The sequence below is a fragment of the Rattus norvegicus genome, chromosome 2 (assembly GCF_036323735.1).
Source record: "Rattus norvegicus strain BN/NHsdMcwi chromosome 2, GRCr8, whole genome shotgun sequence".
Taxonomy (NCBI): Eukaryota; Metazoa; Chordata; class Mammalia; order Rodentia; family Muridae; genus Rattus; species Rattus norvegicus.
In genome coordinates, this window is record NC_086020.1 from 184566917 (window position 1) to 184588273 (window position 21357).

Below are 21357 nucleotides of genomic sequence, written 5' to 3' on the forward strand. Positions count from 1 at the left end.
CCAGATGCCCTTCAACAGAGGAATGGATACAGAAATTTTGGTACATCTACACAATGGAATATTACTCAGCTATCAAAAACAACGAGTTTATGAAATTCGTAGGCAAATGGTTGGAACTGGAAAATATCATCCTGAGTGAGCTAACCCAATCACAGAAAGACATACATGGTATGCACTCATTGATAAGTGGCTATTAGCCCAAATGCTTGAATTACCCTAGATGCACAGAACACATGAAACTCAAGACGGATGATCAAAATGTGAATGCTTCACTCCTTTAAAAGAGGAACAAGAATATCCTTGGGAGGGAATAGGGAGGCACAGATTAAAACAGACAGAGAAGGAACACCCATTCAGAGCCTGCCCCACATGTGGCCCATACATATACAGCCACCCAATTAGACAAGATGGATGAAGCAAAGAAGTGCAGGCCGACAGGAACTGGATGTAGATCTCTCCTGAGAGACACAGCCAGAATACAGCAAATTCATAGGTGAATACCAGCAGCAAACCACTGAACTGAGAACGGGACCCCCGTTGAAGGAATCAAGAGAAAGGACTGGAAGAGCTTGAAGGGGCTCGAGACCCCATATGAACAACAATGTCAAGCAACCAGAGCCCCCAGGAACTAAGCCACTACCCAAAGACTATAGATGGACTGACCCTGGGCTCCAACCTCATAGGTAGCAATGAATAGCCTAGTAAGAGCACCAGTGGAAGGAGAAGCCCTTGGTCCTGCTAAGACTGAACCCCCAGTGAACGTGACTGTTGGGAGGAGGGCGGCAATGGGGGGAGGATAGGGAGGGGAACACCCATATAGAAGGGGAGAGGGAAGGGTTAGGGACGATGTTGGCCCGGAAACCGGGAAAGGGAATAACACTCGAAGTGTAAATAAGAAATACTCAAGTTAATAAAGAAAAAAGAAAAAAAAAAGTTTCCCCATCAGACGAGATTGGGCGTGTTCAGGGTGGTATGGCCGTAAAAAGTAAAAATAAAAAAAATAAAAAAAGAAAGAGAATGAAAGGAAAAAAAAAGTTTCCCCATCAAAAAATGTCCAGAACCAGATAATTTTCACAAAAAAAAAAAAAACAATCTACCAGCCATACCAGCAAGAAGAGTCATTGCTTATGTTCCTCAAATTATTTCATGAAATAAAAACAGAAAGATTATTGCCCAATCTATTATATGAGAGACTACAGTTACACTATAGAAAACACATACCAATTTCCCTTATGGATTCTGATGCAGACATAATCATTAAATAATTCAAACATATTCCAAGAACAATTAAAAATATCATTTACAATGCCAAGTTGGCTTTCTCTCAAGATGAGTAGGAGTATTTCAATATAAAAAAAATCAATAAAATTAATTGACCACATAAACAAACTGAAAGAAAACAAAGCAAACAAACAAAAGGCAAAAAACAGGATCGTTAAACTGGGTCGAGACAAGGTCATTAAGAAGCAACCCCTTAATGATAAAAGTTCTCCAGAGATTGCTGCACAGATGATATGCCTAAATATAATAATGGTAATATAGAAGAAGCTCATGTCAACATCAACTTAAATTGGGAGAAACTCAAAGTCATTGTACAAAAGCAAAGGCAAGTAGTGGTTTCTCATTCTCTTAAATCTACTCAGTACAGCAAATGAAGTCTTAATTAGAACAATAAGGCAAGTGGCAAATAACAGGATACATACAGTAAAGTTGAAAGAATTTTTATTTACAGATAGAAAATACACCAGAATTAGGTGAAAAACTTTACATGTCACTTAATACACATAAGTTAGGTCATCTATTCTGCTCAGTCCAATGCAGACAAGTTTCTCCAAAGAAAGTAGGTTGGGTTGTGCATCAGGCCAGTTGAATCCCAGTTTCCAAGACATCAGACAAGAATCAAACAGCATCAACAGGGTAATTGTCAGGTAGAGTATCCATGACCCTAGAGCTGCTCTTTGCCCATACACCATTTTGACATATTACAGCCGTTTTAAATCCTGAGCCACCAGGCTGCCTTTCCCCAGATTCACTGTAAATGCTCCAGCAATACTGTAGTCTAAACAGAAGTCATTTGTAAAAACACTGGTTGCTGCTGTTGGAAGACAGGTGTAGGTCATAGCCGTTAAGCTCCTAAAATGTCTTTCAGCATTCAAGTGAGGGCTCAAAGCCAGGACACTGTATGGAAGACAGGGAGTAAAATGCTTCCTCCACCAAGTGGGGATGTGACTCCACCATTGACTTCCACCCCACGGTATCAGAGACTTCAGAAGCATGAAGTATAATGAAATCCATGGCCCTAGTCTTCAGGTGCTCTGTTTTGTGGAGGTCAGCCAGGATGAGAGTAGGTACAGCATTCTTCACAGAGAGGTTCCTGCACAAGGCATCCTCACACATGCCCTTCAAGCCCTGCAGGTCATACTTGTCAGCAGCTGCCAACAAACCTGTGGCCATTGAGCGGCTGTGGAGGTGTGGTGCCTTCCCTGTGTAAATGAAGGCCATCATTTCCTTAAAGACTTGCAGGTGAATGTCATGGATCTCAATGCGGTTTGTTAAGCTCTCTAGCATTTCATGTTCAAACATGGCTCTGAAAACTGGAGAGCAAGCTGCTAGAATGGCCTTGTGAGATCTGAATTCCTGGCCAGCTACCACCAGGCTGCAGTCTGTGAAGAGGGAATTTTCCCACAGCTCTCCTATGTCGTTGACCAACATCTGCCTTGGATCCTTGATTGCAGGTCTCATGTTATCTCCATGCATGCTAAAGGAGCGTTCTACTATGCTCACCTTGCAGCACAAGGTGAACTGGTCTTCAGGGAGAAGCCGATGCCTATGGGAGAGGAGGAAATCTCGAAGGATGAACTTTTTGTATCCCCAGTATTGATTTGGCAGAAACCTTAAAACATTTGACATTTTTGTAATAAGATATTTCTCTCCTTGGGCGTTTATGATCCAGAACTGTACCTTTGCCCAAACTGGGCTCTTTGGACAACTGAGCAAACCCAGGTAAACAGACAGGTAATCTTTGCTTTCTTCATCAACACCGTTTGGGAATATCCTCAAACACCATTGCATTTCTTCACTGGCCTCTAATGAGAACCTTGGGCTTGTAACATTTTCACGAATTCCATCCATGCAAAATGAAAAGTTGCTAATGGTCCACTCATAGCAGAACTTCTGAACACTGATATGTGTGTAGCCACAGCTCTTGGCTTCCAGGTCCCCTGACATGTCTTCTGGAGGTAGTTTGGAGGTTAAAGTTGATCTGAAAGAAGTAATAGAAGTTACTCTTTATTTTGTAGGGTACAATTATAGATACCCTTTAGATTTTATTTTCAATTTCTGCTAAATTTCCCCTTTTATATTCTTGGAAACTTGTATTTCTACAGGTTTCTCTAGGTTTCTATATTTGTTCCACTGAAGATAAGACAGACCCACAGTGACTGTTAAACATGTGTGTCTCTGTGTGTGTGTGTGTCTGTTTGTCTCTGACTGTCTCTCTGTGTTTGTGTCTCTCTCAGTCTCCACCACCCCCACACACCCCGCCATATGTCTGTACATCTCTGTGTGTGTGTGTGTGTGTCTGTGTGTGTGTGTGTGTGTATTTATTGAATCTTAGGTCAATGGTAACTAATTTTGGCTATCTTATCCAACTGTGGAAGAGTTTGGAAATGTGTATACACACTCATTTCAATTGTATTGTAGTAACAGGGTCCTTTAGTGAACATAAAGAATGAATTACTCTATATAAATAGAAAGTGGATGTGTGAGAGAAATTTGTAGGCAAAGGTCAAGGTAATATAAAGTTGGATAAAGCCAATGCTTACTTATTCTACAAGGTTTGAAGTCTCATGTCTTCTTCAGTATCGACCAGAATCCTGAAGATGTACGTTCAGATGCCAGTGAAGAAATGAGCTTGCTAGTAAGATGAGAGCAAGCAAGCAGCAACTCCAAGCGTCCTTCTCCTATAAACTTACACAGGCTGCAACCGAGGTGGGGCCCAGTTAATGGTGTGTCTTCTAGTCTTAAGATCTAGATTAAAGGTGTGTGTTTTCTGCATCAAGACTCAGATTAAAGGTGTGTTTTTCTACCCAAAGAGTCTGTATTTGAACTACATCTATCTACTTCAAGTTATGCCAAAACAATATTAAAGTGCATATTCTCCACTTTTTTTAGGTTACTTAAGTCCACAGGCATTCTGAACAGAAGACTTTTGGTACTCCTTCACCACCAAAATGATTTTTCTTGACTGTGGTGCATTGCGATGGGGGTGGGGGTGGTGCCTGAGCTAGAAAAGAAAATAAAGACCCTGCTGTTGTTTTGTTTTGTTTTGTTTTTTGTTCATTTGTTTTTGCTTTTGGGTTTTTTGTTGTTGTTGTTGTTGTTTGTTTTTTTTATTATGGTGTGGGGTAATGAATTCTGCAATGATAAACTGGAATGGGGCAACATTTGGGATGGAAAGAAAGAAAGAAAGAAAGAAAGAAAGAAAGAAAGAAAGAAAGAAAGAAAGAAAGAGAGGAAGAGAGAAAGAAAGAAAGAAAGAAAGAGAGAGAGAGAGAAAGAAAGAAAGAAAGAAAGAAAGAAAGAAAGAAAGAAAGAAAGAAAGGAAAGAAAGAAAGAAAGAAAGAAAGGAAGAAAGAAAGAAGAAAAAGGAACCAGTACAGAGAGAAAAGTAAGAGAGGACCCAGTTTTTCCAGGAGAGTTTTTCAGAGATGGGTTGAAGAGAGAGAAATGGAGACACAGGGAAAGACAGAATGATTCAGAGAACAAGAAAGGAGACAGAAGAGTACAACAGTTGGTGAAAGTTAGTATGAGGCAAGGCAGAGCAGCTCAGGAAAAACTGAAAGAACACAGATTGAATCAGTTACAATGGAGAGGGGTTTTAAACCACTCATCCAGACCTCAGAAACAATTAGTTAGGAGTGAATTATTCACCTATAAGTATCAGAGGGTAAATTTTTTCAAGGCCTAGAATAGATTTTAAGAGAATAGAAGCTTCCATATCTAGGCCTAGGTTGACAAGTAGAGGCAGAGAGCCTCAGCGATGACAATAAATACAGATGATTAATAGTTATTTTTACAATAAAAACACTAGAATGTCTGCAGCAGCTCTAAACTAGATATGAGGGCTGAGCTTCTCCATGCACAGGTCTGACCTGCTGCTCTGCATTTAGCAACAGAGGATGAATGACTGTGGGGAAAGGAAAAACCATTTGTCCCTCAAACAAAACGTGCCCATTTATCCCTTTACGTTTTTCCCTTTTTATGTTTTTTTTCTGCTGATACACGTCCACTTCTGCGATTACAAAATCTAACAAACATCTGACTTTCCTTCAGACAGAGCTGTGGCTTCATCACCATCTTGGTTGGGGACAGTCTCCTGAGTGACTGCCATCTTTATTGTGGGCAGATAAGGTTTACCTATGCTATTGCTTCAGCACCATCTTAGCTAAGGCAGGTCAAGTGACTGGTTGTAGCTTCAGTGCCAACTTAGTTAATAACAGTCCCATGACCATCTACCATATTTGCTTTAGGCCGTTACTAAAACACTGCCTCCACACCTTAGAACAGTCTTAGAGGCTCTAATTTCTATCCTGACTTGGTGAATCATTATTTAATATTGATTTTAAGATTTACAACAGTGAAAAGTTAAAGATCACTGCCTTGATTGTATAACTTAGATATGCTTAATAGATATTAGCTCTCAATCTTTTCAGAAATCTGATAAATGTAACCTCACACGTTTAAAGTTATTAGGACAGAAAATCCCAAAAACATAACAGTTACAATTCCCCCACCCTTACCCACCAAGGTCTCTGAGAAGAAATAGGCACAGTACCAAGACTGCCTAGATTGTGGTATGATAACCACTGAGAAACAGTGCTCCATTTCCTTGCTGCTGCCAGAGCTCACCCTACACTGCTGTCAAACTGAGGATACCCAGAGAGTTAAATGTCTCATATTGCCTAGGACGAGATGAGTCATTTTTCCAAAGTAACTACTCCACAGGAAAAAAGGTTCTCCTTTTCTGGACCTAATGACCACACTGACTCTGCCTGAATTGTGATGGAGACCACAGGGACCTGGGAAAACTGTCTAGGTAGAAGACTATTGGCCAACCTCTGTCATTTTAAATAATGACATCTAGATTATAATTTATTTTCCCTAATTTCTGACTATATTTGTAGCTAAACTAACTAGAGTTAGAAAACAGACCTCTAGTTCCTTACCCAAAGGTAATCCACTACCTTATTATCTCAGTAGTCAATTCGTTAACTTGAAGACTACCGGATCTCTTCTCAAAAACAGACAAGTTTGTCTAACTCACAGGCTTCAGGATAAAAGATACACAAGTTTCAGATATAACGTTTCACAGATATAACCTTCTGTTACTTCATTTCCTAAACTCACTTTCCAGTGACTAAATGCTTCATATTTCCTCTGCTTGTTATGCCACTATCCAATCATGAACCAAGAAAAATCTTATAAATTAGCCTAATCCTAATAAAACATCCCACTATACAATTCAACTTTTATATCACAAATTCAAATTTGTTTGCTTTGATTGTCTTTAAACTATAGACTTAAAGTTTTTCTCATGCTAAATCTATACTATCAGCTGCCATAGTTACGAATACAAGTTTCCTTTGGTTATCTTTTAACATTAGACTTAAAGTTTTTCTCATGCTAAACTATATGATCAATTATCATATTCACAAAGTTGTCAAATTTTCCAGTTTCCTTTAATTGTCTTTTCAATACATACTTCAAAATGTTTCTCATTATAATAAATTTATACTGTATATACATATATATATTCCATCTTCTAGACAGAGGTAAAAGCCCTTCTTTCTCTTTCTCTTACAGGAAAGGTTTCCTAAGCTCATCTTAAAGACTGCTCACTCTGTTAACAAATGTATCTCTTTTGTACACTTATAAGCTCCAAGAAAAAGAATCAGACCTCCTTCCCATGGACCAAACAGACTGCATCTAGATAAGTAACCTGTCAATCAATAACCTAAGTTCCCACTTGTGACCTATTCCAGAGGGTGGGATTCCTTTCCTGTTCCCTGGGATTAGAACTCCCCTCACACGAACCACTAAGACCTAAGGGTTTCAATACACCTAAGAAAAATTCTTTTCTCCCCAAAACACTTAACTTTATTCTCTACTATATATAATTGACTAGTACTACTATTACTATTACACACACACACACACACACACACACACACACACAATGTTTCAACATCTTGTCATGTCCAGGAATTCACTCAAAATCAACATCCATGACAGTTCCAGAGAAGCAACCCACATACTCCAACCTACTCTCACAAACACAGACACTTCTACTGGAACTGTTCCTTCTACCTACAGATGGTTCCACGGTTCCTTGATAGCAAGGAAACAGCCAACCCTGCTAAGATTGGATCAACATCAACATCCATATTTTCTTTGCTTTCCCAGAGAGACATCATCCCAAAGTCAGGAAGAAGTAGTGAAAGATCATGATGACCCTATTCCTGTTCCATCATAGTCTCTATCAAATTCTTCCTTTAATTTTAAATTAATCCATGATGAAGGAATTTTAGCATTCCTCCTAGGCTCCACCCAACAGTTACCTGGCAACATCCAGATAGGCATGACTCACTATAAAATAATCTGTTTGTCCCCTCCTTACTCTCTTATTCTCTCTTACTCTTACTCTACATGATCCTATAAGCCTTTCTCTGTCTCTCTTTCTACTTCCCCATCCCCCCTTTTCTCCATGTGTTCCTGGGTGGGAACTCTGATCCTTTTTTTCTCTCCCCTTCTCTTCCTCCTTCTCGGACTCACACAATCTCTCTCTATATATATATGTATGTCTGTCTTTTTCTACCTCAACTCCCTTCTCTTCCCTACAAAACTCCCCTCCAAAGCTCTAAATAAAGTTTATTCTATACTAAAGCTATAATAAACTGTGTGTGTGTGGTATTTCTATATCCATCTATTTACTGATCTATCGTATATCTACATTATATGATCTAAACTATAAATAAACTATATAGTAAACTATATTCTATACAACAGCTGGTACCCCCAGGGAAAGGGATGCCTCAAAATGAGCCTGAGAGTGTACCCCTCCCACCCATACCTAGTTCTAACAAACATATCCTGGCACTCTTTTCATAAAATAAAAGAATTATAATATCAAACTATCAATGAGTTTCAAAACTTTCTACATTCTGATTTCAAATATATTTTATGAACTGGGAACTATAGAAAATGAACAGAATGAAAGTCTCTCTGTAAAGAGAAAGCTGATATATGAGAAAAACTTAAGGGTGCGGTCCAGCTACCAACAATGGCTAAAGCCATTACTTACTTAGTCCACAAGGTTAGAAGTCTGTGGTGTTCACGTTCTTCAGTATATGCTGGAATTCTGAAGAAGTGGGCTCTAACGCCTATGAAAAATGGGCTTGCTAGTAAGATGAAAGCAAGCAGGCAAAGACACAAAGCTTCCTTCTCCCATGTGCTTATATAAGCCTCCAGCAGAAGGTGTGACCCAGTCTTCTAGTCTCAAAATCTGGATTAAAGGTGTGTAATTTTCTGACTCAGGACTCAGATTAAAGGTGTGTTTTCCTACCCAAAGAGACTCTATTTGAAATGGCTCTATGTATTTCAACTTAGATGGAAAAAGTTATGTATGCCTTCTAGCTTTTGACTTAACTTAATTCCAGAGTTAGTCCAGATGGGAATAGGAGTAGTCATCACCAGTGTACTTTCTGAACTGTGGTCAGTCATAAATGAAAGTTCATGACATTTTCTGCAAAGCTACTATTTACTCTTGTGCTGGTCTTACACTAATTCCTGCCACAAGATCATCAGAGAAGGGTTCTTAACTTGTCAGAAGTCTGAGTGTTCACAAAATGGAGAGCAGGTGGAAGAGCTCCTATATTTGGGCAGAAAGCAAGCCCCAAACCTCTGAAGGTGGCTTTCTTCTATCCTGTGTTTAGTCCAATCAAATCCACAGACCTTGTGGTGACTCACCCAAATTTGACTGGGGGTCTTGGAATTCTCCATCAAGAAATTCTCCTTAAAAATCCTTTCCCAGGGGTGCACGGGGGCTCCCAGAAAAGGCAGCACAGGTCCTCCTGGATGCGGCCCTCACGGAGAGCTCAAAAACAACACCCCACGAACAAACTTGAGCCACAGGACCACAGGTAAGACCAACTTTTCTGCACCAAGTGACCTGCCTGGTGGACTCAGGACACAGGCCCACAGGAACAGCTGAAGACCTGTAGATAGGAAAAACTACATGCCTGAAAGCAGAACACTCTGTTCCCAAAACTGGCTGAAAGAAAACAGGAAAACAGGTCTACAGCACTCCTGACACACAGGCCTATAGGGCTACCCACTGTCAGAAATAGCAGAACAAAGTAACACCAGAGATAATCTGATGGCGAGAGGCAAGTGAAGGGACCCAAGCAACAGAAACCAAGACTATATGACATCATCGGAGCCCAATTCTCCCACCAAAGCAAACACGGAATATCCAAACACACCAGAAAAGCAAGATCTAGATTTAAAATCATATTTGATCATGATGCTGGAGGACTTCAAGAAAGACATGAAGAACTCCCTTAGAGAAACAAAGGAAAACATAAACAAGTAGAAGCCTACAGAGAGGAATCACAAAAATCCCTGAAAGAATTCCAGGAAAACACAATCAAAGAGTTGAAGGAATTAAAAATGGAAATAGAAGCAATCAAGAAAGAACACATAGAAACAACCCTGGATATAGAAAACCAAAGGAAGAGACAAGGAGCCTTAGATACAAGCTTCACCAACAGAATACAAGAGATAGAAGAGAGAATCTCGGGAGCAGACGATTCCATAGAAATCATCGACACAACTGTCAAAGATAATGTAAAGCAGAAAAAGCTACTGGTCCAAAACATACAGGAAATCCAGGACTCAATGAGAAGATCAAACCTAAGGATTATAGGTATAGAAGAGAGTGAAGACTCCCAGCTCAAAGGACCAGTAAATATCTTCAACAAAATCATAGAAGAAAACTTCCCTAACCTAAAGAAAGCGATGCCCATAACCATACAAGAAGCATACAGAACTCCAAATAGATTGGACCAGAAAAGAAACTCCTCCAGTCACATAACAGTCAAAACACCAAATGCACAAAATAAAGAAAGAATATTAAAAGCAGTAAGGGAAAAAGGTCAAGTAACATATAAAGGCAGACCTATCAGAATCACACCAGACTTTTCGCCAGAGACTATGAAAGCCAGAAGATCCTGGACAGATGTCACACAGACCCTAAGAGAACACAAATGCCAGCCCAGGTTCCTGTATCCTGCAAAACTCTCAATTAACATAGATGGAGAAACCAAGATATTCCATGACAAAACCAAATTTACACAATATCTTTCTACAAAACCAGTGCTACAAAGGATAATAAATGGTAAAGCCCAACATAAGGAGGCAAGCTACACCCTAGAAAAAGCAAGAAACTAATCATCTTGGAAACAAAACAAAGAGAAGAAAAGCACACAAACATAATCTCTCATTCAAATATGAGTATAACAGGAAGCAACAATCACTATTCCTTATTATCTCTCATCATCAATGGTCTCAACTCCCCCCAAAAAAGACATAGATTAACAAAGTGGATACACAATGAGGACCCTGCATTCTGCTGCCTACATGAAACATACCTCAGAGAAAAACACAGACACTACCTCAGAGTGAAAGGCTGGAAAACAACTTTCCAAGCAAATGGTCAGAAGAAGCAAGCTGGAGTAGCCATTCTATTTCAAATAAAATCAATTTTCAACCAAAAGTCATCAAAAAAGATAAGGAAGGACAATTCATATTCATCAAAGGAAAAATCCACCAAGATGAACTCTCAATCCTAAATATCTATGCCCCAAATACAAGGGCACCTACATACATAAAAGAAACCTTACAAAAGCTCAAAACACACATTACACCTCACACAATAATAGTGGGAGATTTCAACACCAAACTCTCATCAATGGACAGATCATGGAAACAGAAATTAAACAGAGACTTAGACAGACTAAGAGAAGTCATGAACCAAATGGACTTAACAGATATTTATAGAACATTCTATCCTAAAGCAAAAGGATATACATTCTTTCAGCCCCTCATGGTACTTTCTGCAAAATAGACCATATAATTGGTCAAAAAACGGGCCTCAACAGGTACAGAAAGATAGAAATAATCCCATGCGTGCTATCAGACCACCACGGCCTAAAACTGGTCTTCAATAACAATAAGGGAAGAACGCCCACATATACGTGGAAATTGAACAATGCTCTACTCAATGATAACCTGGTCAAGGAAGAAATAAAGAAAGAAATTAAAGACTTTTTAGAATTTAATGAAAATGAAGGTACAACATACCCAAACTTATGGGACACAATGAAAGCTGTGCTAAGAGGAAAAGTCATAGCTGTGAGTGCCTGCAGAAAGAAACAGGAGAGAGCATATGTCACCAGCTTGATAGCACACCTAAAAGCTCGGAACAAAAAGAAGCAAATAAACCCAGGAGGAGGAGAAGGCAGGAAATAATCAAACTCAGAGCTGAAATCAACCAAGTAGAAACAAAAAGGACCATAGAAAACCCCGTGGGAGAGAGACCTCACTGCCCGGACAGGTGGGCACTCCTGAGACTGCAGAGCGAAGAGACCACCAACACTGCCCACCCCTGCCCACATCCCTGGCCCAGGAGGAAACTGTATACAACCTCTGGGTTCCTGGAGATAAGGGCACAGGAGCAGGAGGTCCCCTGCGTCTGACACACCGCTAGAACCTGAAGGGACCGACCAGATAAACAGTTCTCTGCACCCAAATCCCGTGGGAGGGAGAGCTAAACCTTCAGAGAGGCAGACACGCCTGGGAAACCAGAAGAGACTACACTCTGCCCACGTTACTGATTCCAGAGGAAAACACCAAATGCCATCTGGAACCCTGGTGCACTGAAGCTCCCGGATAAGGCGGCCCACATCTTCCTGGGTGCTGCCCCCGCAGAGAGCTAATAAGCAACACCCCATGAGCAAACTTGAGCCTCAGGACCACAGGTAAGACAAACCTTCCTGCTCCAAGCGACCTGCCTGGTGAACTCAGGACACAGGCCCACAGGAACAGCTGAAGACCTGTAGATAGGAAAAACTACATGCCCGAAAGCAGAACACTCTGTCCCCATAACTGACTGAAAGAGAGGAAAACAGGTCTACAGCACTCCTGACACACAGGCTTATAGTACAGTCTAGCCACTGTCAGAAATAGCAGAACAAAGTAACACTAGAGATAATCTGATGGCGAGAGGCAAGCGCAGGAACCCAAGCAACAGAAACCAAGACTACATGCCATCATCGGATCCCAATTCTCCCACCAAAACAAACATGGAATATCCAAACACACCAGAAAAGCAAGATCTAGTTTCAAAATCATATTTGATCATGATGCTGGAGGACTTCAAGAAAGACATGAACACACTTAGGGAAACACAGGAAAACATTAATAAACAAGTATAAGCCTACAGAGAGGAATCGCAAAAATCCCTGAAAGAATTCCAGGAAAACACAATCAAACAGTTGAAGGAATTAAAAATGGAAATAGAAGCAATCAAGAAAGAACACATGGAAACAACCCTGGATATAGAAAACCAAAAGAAGAGACAAGGAGCTGTAGATACAAGCCTCACCAACAGAATTCAAGAGATGGAAGAGAGAATCTCAGGAGCAGAAGATTCCATAGAAATCATTGACACAACTGTCAAAGATAATGTAAAGCAGAAAAAGCTACTGGTCCAAAACATACAGGAAATCCAGGACTCAATGAGAAGATCAAACCTAAGGATTATAGGGATAGAAGAGAGTGAAGAATCCCAGCTCAAAGGACCAGTAAATATCTTCAACAAAATCATAGAAGAAAACTTCCCTAACCTAAAAAAAGAGATACCCATAGGCATACAAGATGCCTACAGAACTCCAAATAGATTGGACCAGAAAAGAAACACCTCCCGTCACATAATTGTCAAAACACCAAATGCACAAAATAAAGAAAGAATATTAAAAGCAGTAAGGGAAAAAGGTCAAGTAACATATAAAGGCAGACCTATCAGAATCACACCAGAATTCTCGCCAGAAACTATGAAGGCCAGAAGATCCTGGACTGATGTCATACAGACCCTAAGAGAACACAAATGCCAGCCCAGGTTACTGTATCCTGCAAAACTCTCAATTAACGTAGATGGAGAAACCAAGATATTCCATGACAAAACCAAATTTACACAATATCTTTCTACAAATCCAGTGCTACAAAGGATAATAAATGGTAAAGCCCAACATAAGGAGGCAAGCTATACCCTAGAAGAAGCAAGAAGCTAATCGTCTTGGCAACAAAACAAAGAGAATGAAAGCACACAAACATAACCTCACATCCAAATATGAATATAACGGGAAGCAATAACCACTATTCCTTAATATCTCTCAACATCAATGGCCTCAACTCCCCAATAAAAAGACATAGATTAACAAACTGGATACGCAACGAGGACCCTGCATTCTGCTGCCTACAGGAAACACACCTCAGAGACAAAGACAGACACTACCTCAGAGTGAAAGGCTGGAAAACAACTTTCCAAGCAAATGGTCAGAAGAAGCAAGCTGGAGTAGCCATTCTAATATCAAATAAAATCAATTTTCAACAAAAAGTCATCAAAAAAGATAAGGAAGGACACTTCATATTCATCAAAGGAAAAATCCACCAAGATGAACTCTCAATCCTAAATATCTATGCCCCAAATACAAGGGCACCTACATACGTAAAAGAAACCTTACTAAAGCTCAAAACACACATTGCACCTCACACAATAATAGTGGGAGATTTCAACACCCCACTCTCATCAATAGACAGATCATGGAAACAGAAATTAAACAGAGATGTAGACAGAATAAGAGAAGTCATGAGCCAAATGGACCTAACGGATATTTATAGAACATTCTATCCTAAAGCAAAAGGATATACATTCTTCTCAGCTCCTCATGGTACTTTCTCCAAAATTGACCATATAATTGGTCAAAAAACGGGCCTCAACAGGTACAGAAAGATAGAAATAATCCCATGCGTGCTATCAGACCACCACGGCCTAAAACTGGTCTTCAATAACAATCAAGGAAGAATGTCCACATATACTTGGAAATTGAACAATGCTCTACTCAATGATAACCTGGTCAAGGAAGAAATAAAGAAAGAAATTAAAAACTTTTTAGAATTTAATGAAAATGAAGGTACAACATACCCAAACTTATGGGACACAATGAAAGCTGTGCTAAGAGGAAAGCTCATAGCGCTGAGTGCCTGCAGAAAGAAACAGGAAAGAGCATATGTCAGCAGCTTGACAGCACACCTAAAAGATCTAGAACAAAAAGAAGCAAATACACCCAGGAGGAGTAGAAGGCAGGAAATAATCAAACTCAGAGCTGAAATCAACCAAGTAGAAACAAAAAGGACCATAGAAAGAATCAACAGAACCAAAAGTTGGTTCTTTGAGAAAATCAACAAGATAGATAAACCCTTAGCCAGACTGACGAGAGGACACAGAGAGTGCGTCCAAATTAACAAAATCAGAAATGAAAAGGGAGACATAACAACAGATTCAGAGGAAATTCAAAAAATTATCAGATCTTACTACAAAAACCTATATTCAACAAAACTTGAAAATCTTCAGGAAATGGACAATTTCCTAGACAGGTACCAGGTACTGAAGTTAAATCACGAACAGATAAACCAGTTAAACAACCCCATAACTCCTAGGGAAATAGAAGCAGTCATTAAAGGTCTCCCAACCAAAAAGAGCCCAGGTCCAGACGGGTTTAGTGCAGAATTCTATCAAACCTTCATAGAAGACCTCATACCAATATTATCCAAACTATTCCACAAAATTGAAACAGATGGATCACTACCGAATACCTTCTACGAAGCCACAATTACTCTTATACCTAAACCACACAAAGACACAACAAAGAAAGAGAACTTCAGACCAATTTCCCTTATGAATATCGACGCAAAAATACTCAATAAAATTCTGGCAAACCGAATCCAGGAGCACATCAAAACAATCATCCACCATGATCAAGTAGGCTTCATCCCAGGCATGCAGGGATGGTTTAATATACGGAAAACCATCAATGTGATCCATTATATAAACAAACTGAAAGAACAAAACCACATGATCATTTCATTAGATGCTGAGAAAGCATTTGACAAAATTCAACACCCCTTCATGATAAAAGTCCTGGAAAGAATAGGAATTCAAGGCCCATACCTGAACATGGTAAAAGCCATATACAGCAAACCAGTTGCTAACATTAAACTAAATGGAGAGAAACTTGAAGCAATCCCACTAAAATCAGGGACTAGACAAGGCTGCCCACTCTCTCCCTACTTATTCAATATAGTTCTTGAAGTTCTAGCCAGAGCAATCAGACAACAAAAGGATGTCAAGGGGATACAGATCGGAAAAGAAGAAGTCAAAATATCACTATTTGCAGATGATATGATAGTATATTTAAGTGATCCCAAAGGTTCCACCAGAGAACTACTAAAGCTGATAAACAACTTCAGCAAAGTGGCTGGGTATAAAATTAACTCAAATAAATCAGTTGCCTTCCTCTACACAAAAGAGAAACAAGCCGAGAAAGAAATTAGGGAAACGACACCCTTCATAATAGACCCAAATAATATGAAGTACCTCGGAGTGACTTTAACAAAGCAAGTAAAAGATCTGTACAATAAGAACTTCAAGACACTGAAGAAGGAAATTGAAGAAGACCTCAGAAGATGGAAAGAACTCCCATGCTCATGGATTGGCAGGATTAATATAGTAAAAATGGCCATTTTACCAAAAGCAATCTACAGATTCAATGCAATCCCCATCAAAATACCAATCCAATTCTTCAAAGAGTTAGACAGAACAATTTGCAAATTCATCTGGAATAACAAAAAACCCAGGATAGCTAAAACTATCCTCAACAATAAAAGGACTTCAGGGGGAATCACTATCCCTGAACTCAAGTAGTATTACAGAGCAATAGTGATAAAAACTGCATGGTATTGGTACAGAGACAGACAGATAGACCAATGGAATAGAATTGAAGACCCAGAAATGAACCCACACACATATGGTCACTTGATTTTTGACAAAGGAGCCAAAACCATCCAATGGAAAAAAGATAGCATTTTCAGCAAATGGTGCTGGTTCAACTGGCGGTCAACATGTAGAAGAATGCAGATCGATCCATCCTTATCACCCTGTACAAAGCTTAAGTCCAAGTGGATCAAGTACCTCCACATCAAAGCAGACACACTCAAACTAATAGAAGAAAAACTAGGGAAGCATCTGGAACACATGGGCACTGGAAAAAATTTCCTGAACAAAACACCAATGGCTTACGCTCTAAGATCAAGAATTGACAAATGCGATCTCATAAAACTGCAAAGCTTCTGTAAGGCAAAGGACACTGTGGTTAGGACAAAACGGCAACCAACAGATTGGGAAAAGATCTTTACCAATCCTACAACAGATAGAGGCCTTATATCCAAAATATACAAAGAACTCAAGAAGTTAGACCACAGGGAAACAAATAACCCTATTAAAAAATGGGGCTCAGAGCTAAACAAAGAATTCACAGCTGAGGAATGCCGAATGGCGGAGAAACACCTAAAGAAATGTTCAACATCTTTAGTCATAAGGGAAATGCAAATCAAAACAACACTGAGATTTCACCTCACACCAGTGAGAATGGCTAAGATCAAAAACTCAGGGCACAACAGATGCTGGCGAGGATGTGGAGAAAGAGGAACACTCCTCCATTGTTGGTGGGATTGCAAACTGGTACAACCATTCTGGAAATCAGTCTGGAGGTTCCTCAGAAAATTGGACATTGAACTGCCTGAGGATCCAGCTATACCTCTCTTGGGCATATACCCAAAAGATGCCCCAACATATAAAAAAGACACGTGCTCCATTATGTTCATCGCAGCCTTATTTATAATAGCCAGAAGCTGGAAAGAACCCAGATGCCCTTCAACAGAGGAATGGATACAGAAAATGTGGTACATCTACACAATGGAATATTACTCAGCTATCAAAAACAACGACTTTATGAAATTCGTAGGCAAATGGCTGGAACTGGAAAATATCATCCTGAGTGAGCTAACCCAAACACAGAAAGACATACATGGTATGCACTCACTGATAAGTGGCTATTAGCCCAAATGCTTGAATTACCCTAGATCCCTAGAACAAAGGAAACTCAAGACGGATGATCAAAATGTGAATGCTTCACTCCTTCTTTAAATGAGGAAAAAGAATACCCTTGGCAGGGAAGGGAGAGGCAAAGATTAAAACAGAGACTGAAGGAACACCCATTCCGAGCCTGCACCACAGGTGGCCCATACATATACAGCCACCCAATTAGACAAGATGGATGAAGCAAAGAAGTGCAGACCGACAGGAGCCGGATGTAGATCGCTCCTGAGAGACACAGCCAGAATACAGCAAATACAGAGGCGAATGCCAGCAGCAAACCACTGAACTGAGAATAGGTCCCCCGTTGAAGGAATCAGAGAAAGAACTGGAAGAGCTTGAAGGTGCTCGAGACCCCAAAAGTACAACAATGTCAAGCAACCAGAGCTTCCAGGGACTAAGCCACTACCTAAAGACTATACATGGACTGACCCTGGACTCTGACCCCATAGGTAGCAATGAATATCCTAGTAAGAGCACCAGTGGAAGGGGAAGCCCTGGGTCCTGCTAAGACTGAACCCCCAGTGAACTAGACTATGCGGGGAGGGTGGCAATGGGGGGAGGTTTGGGAGGGGAACACCCATAAGGAAGGGGAGGGGGGAGGGTGATGTTTGTCCGGAAACCGGGAAAGGGAATAACACTTGAAATGTATATAAGAAATACTCAAGTTAATAAAAAAAAATAAAAAATAAAAAAAAGAAAGTACAGAAAAAAAATGTGAATGGTTCACTCCTTCTTTAAAAGGGGAACAAGAATACCCTTGGCAGGGAAGAGAGAGGCAAAGATTAAAACAGAGACTGAAGAAACACCCATTCAGAGTCTGCCCCACATGTGGCCCATGCATATACAGCCATCCAATTAGACAAGATGGATGAAGCAAAGAAGTGCAGACCAACAGGAGCCGGATGTAGATCGCTCCTGAGAGACACAGCCAGAATACAGCAAATACAGAGGCGAATACCAGCAGCAAACCACTGAACTGAGAATAGGACCCCCGTTGAAGGAATCAGAGAAAGAACTGGAAGAGCTTGAAGGGGCTCGAGACCCCATATGTACAACAATGCCAAGCAACCAGAGCTTCCAGGGACTAAGCCACTACCTAAAGACTATACATGGACTGACCCTGGACTCTGACCTCATAGGTAGCAATGAATATCCTAGTAAGAGCACCAGTGGAAGGGGAAGCCCTGGGTCCTGCTAAGACTGAACCCCCAGTGAACTAGACTGTTGGGGGGAGGGGGACAATGGGGGGAGGGTGGGGAGGGGAACACCGATAAGAAAGGGGAGGGGGGAGGGGGATGTTTGCCCGGAAACTGGGAAAGGGAATAACACTCGAAATGTATATAAGAAATACTCAAGTTACTAAAAAAAAAAAAAAAAAAAAGAAGTTGAATTGAATAAATTTCTACTTTACTTGTATCATTATGATTTAAAGTATTTAATGTTTCTTGTACACTTAATCAGTGCAATGACAGCTAACATACCAAAAAGAATTTAATAAATTTTATTCTTTTAAAAAAAAATGGAAATAGAAGCAATGAAGAAAGAACACATAGAATCAACCCTGGATATAGAAAACCAAAAGAAGAGACAAGGAGCCGTAGATACAAGCTTCACCAACAGAATACAAGAGATAGAAGAGAGAATCTCGGGAGCAGACGATTCCATAGAAATCATCGACACAACTGTCAAAGATAATGTAAAGCAGAAAAAGCTACTGGTCCAAAACATACAGGAAATCCAGGACTCAATGAGAAGATCAAACCTAAGGATTATAGGTATAGAAGAGAGTGAAGACTCCCAGCTCAAAGGACCAGTAAATATCTTCAACAAAATCATAGAAGAAAACTTCCCTAACCTAAAGAAAGAGATGCCCATAAGCATACAAGAAGCATACAGAACTCCAAATAGATTGGACCAGAACAGAAATTCCTCCTGTCATAATAGTCAAAACACCAAATGCACAAAATAAAGAAAGAATATTAAAAGCAGTAAGGGAAAAATGTCAAGTAACATATAAAGGCAGACCTATCAGAATCACACCAGACTTTTCGCCAGAGACTATGAAAGCCAGAAGATCCTGGACAGATGTCATACAGACCCTAAGAGAACACAAATGCCAGCCCAGGTTACTGTATCCTGCAAAACTCTCAATTAACGTAGATGGAGAAACCAAGATATTCCATGACAAAACCAAATTTACACAATATCTTTCTACAAATCCAGTGCTACAAAGGATAATAAATGGTAAAGCCCAACATAAGGAGGCAAGCTACACCCTAGAAGAAGCAAGAAACTAATCGTCTTGGCAACAAAACAAAGAGAAGAAAAGCACACAAACATAACCTCATATCCAAATATGAATATAACAGGAAGCAATAATCACTACTCCTTAATATCTCTCAACATCAATGGTCTCAACTCCCCAATAAAAAGACATAGATTAACAAACTAGATATGCAACTAGGACCCAGCATTCTGCTGCCTACAGGAAACACACCTCAGAGACAAACACAGACATTACCTTAGAGTGAAAGACTGGAGAAAAACTTTCCAAGCAAATGGTCAGAAGAAGCAGGCTGGAGTAGCAATTCTAATATCAAATAAAATCAATTTTCAACTAAAAGTCATCAAAAAAGATAAGGAAGGACACTTCATATTCATCAAAGGAAAAATCCACCAAGATGAACTCTCAATCCTAAATATCTATGCCCCAAATACAAGGGCACCTACATACATAAAAGAAACCTTACAAAAGCTCAAAACACACATTGCACCTCACACAATAATAGTAGGAGATTTCAACACCCCACTCTCATCAATGGACAGATCATGGAAACAGAAATTAAACAGAGATTTAGACAGACTAAGAGAAGTCATGAACCAAATGGACTTAACAGATATTTATAGAACATTCTATCCTAAAGCAAAAGGATATACATTCTTCTCACCTCCTCATGGTACTTTCTCCAAAATTGACCATATAATTGGTCAATTATAAACGGGCCTCAACAGGTACAGAAAGATAGAAATAATCCCATGTGTGCTATCAGACCACCACGGCCTAAAGCTGGTCTTCAATAACAAGAAGGGAAGAACACCCACATATACGTGGAGGCTGAACAATGCTGTACTCAACAATAACCTGGTCAAGGAAGAAATAAACAAAGAAATTGAAGACCTCTTAGAATTTAATGAAAATTAAGGTACAGCATACCCAAACTTATGGGACACAATGAAAGCTGTGCTAAGAGGAAAAGTCATAGCTCTGAATGCCTGCAGAAAGAAACGGGAGAGAGCATATGTCACCAGCTTGACAGCACACCTAAAAGCTCTAGAACAAAAAGAAGCAAATACACCCAGGAGGTGTAGAAGGCAGGAAATAATCAAACTCAGAGCTGAAATCAACCAAGTAGAAACAAAAAGGACCATAGAAAGAATCAACAGAACCAAAAGTTGGTTCTTTGAGAAAATCAACAAGATAGATAAAACCTTAGCCAGACTAACGAGAGGACGCAGAGAGTGTGTCCAAATTAACAAAATCAGAAATGAAAAGAGAGACATAACTACAGATTCAGAGGAAATTCAAAAAATCATCAGATCTTACTATAAAAGCCTATATTCAACAAAACTTGAAAATCTGCAGGAAATGGACAATTTCCTAGACAGATACCAGGTACCGAAGTTAAATCAGAAACAGATAAACCAGTTAAACAGCCCCATAACTCCTAGGAAAATAGAAGCAGTCATTAAAGGTCTCCCAACCAAAAAGAGCCCAGGTCCAGATGGGTTTAGTGCAGAATTCTATCAGACCTTCATAGAAGACCTCATACCAATATGATCCAAACTATTCCACAAAATTGAAACAGATGGAGCACTACCGAATTCCTTCTATGAAGCCACAATTACTCTCATACCTAAACCACACAAAGACACAACAAAGAAAGAGAACTTCAGACCAATTTCCCTTATGAATATCGACGCAAAAATACTCAATAAAATTCTGGCAAACCGAATCCAAGAGC

General features: G+C 39.9%; 1 protein-coding gene across 3 annotated transcripts in view; it reads right to left on the reverse strand.

Moving 5' to 3' along the window:
• Positions 1–1696: 1696 nt before the first annotated feature.
• Spopfm2l2 (speckle-type BTB/POZ protein family member 2 like 1) overlaps positions 1697–21357 on the reverse strand; it is a 73964-nt gene continuing 54303 nt past the window's right edge. The window contains exons 2-3 of one of the 3 annotated variants that reach the window (NM_001100985.2): positions 3825–3979; positions 1697–3262 (exon numbers count right to left, since the gene is read on the reverse strand). In NM_001100985.2, coding sequence (NP_001094455.2) covers positions 2146–3228 — 1083 coding nt within the window. In that variant the 5' untranslated portion in view covers positions 3229–3262; positions 3825–3979 and the 3' untranslated portion in view covers positions 1697–2145. Of the gene's footprint in view, positions 3263–3824; positions 13241–21357 lie in introns of those variants that run through there. The other 2 variants (XM_039102777.2, XM_039102776.2) reach the window with 2 other exon arrangements.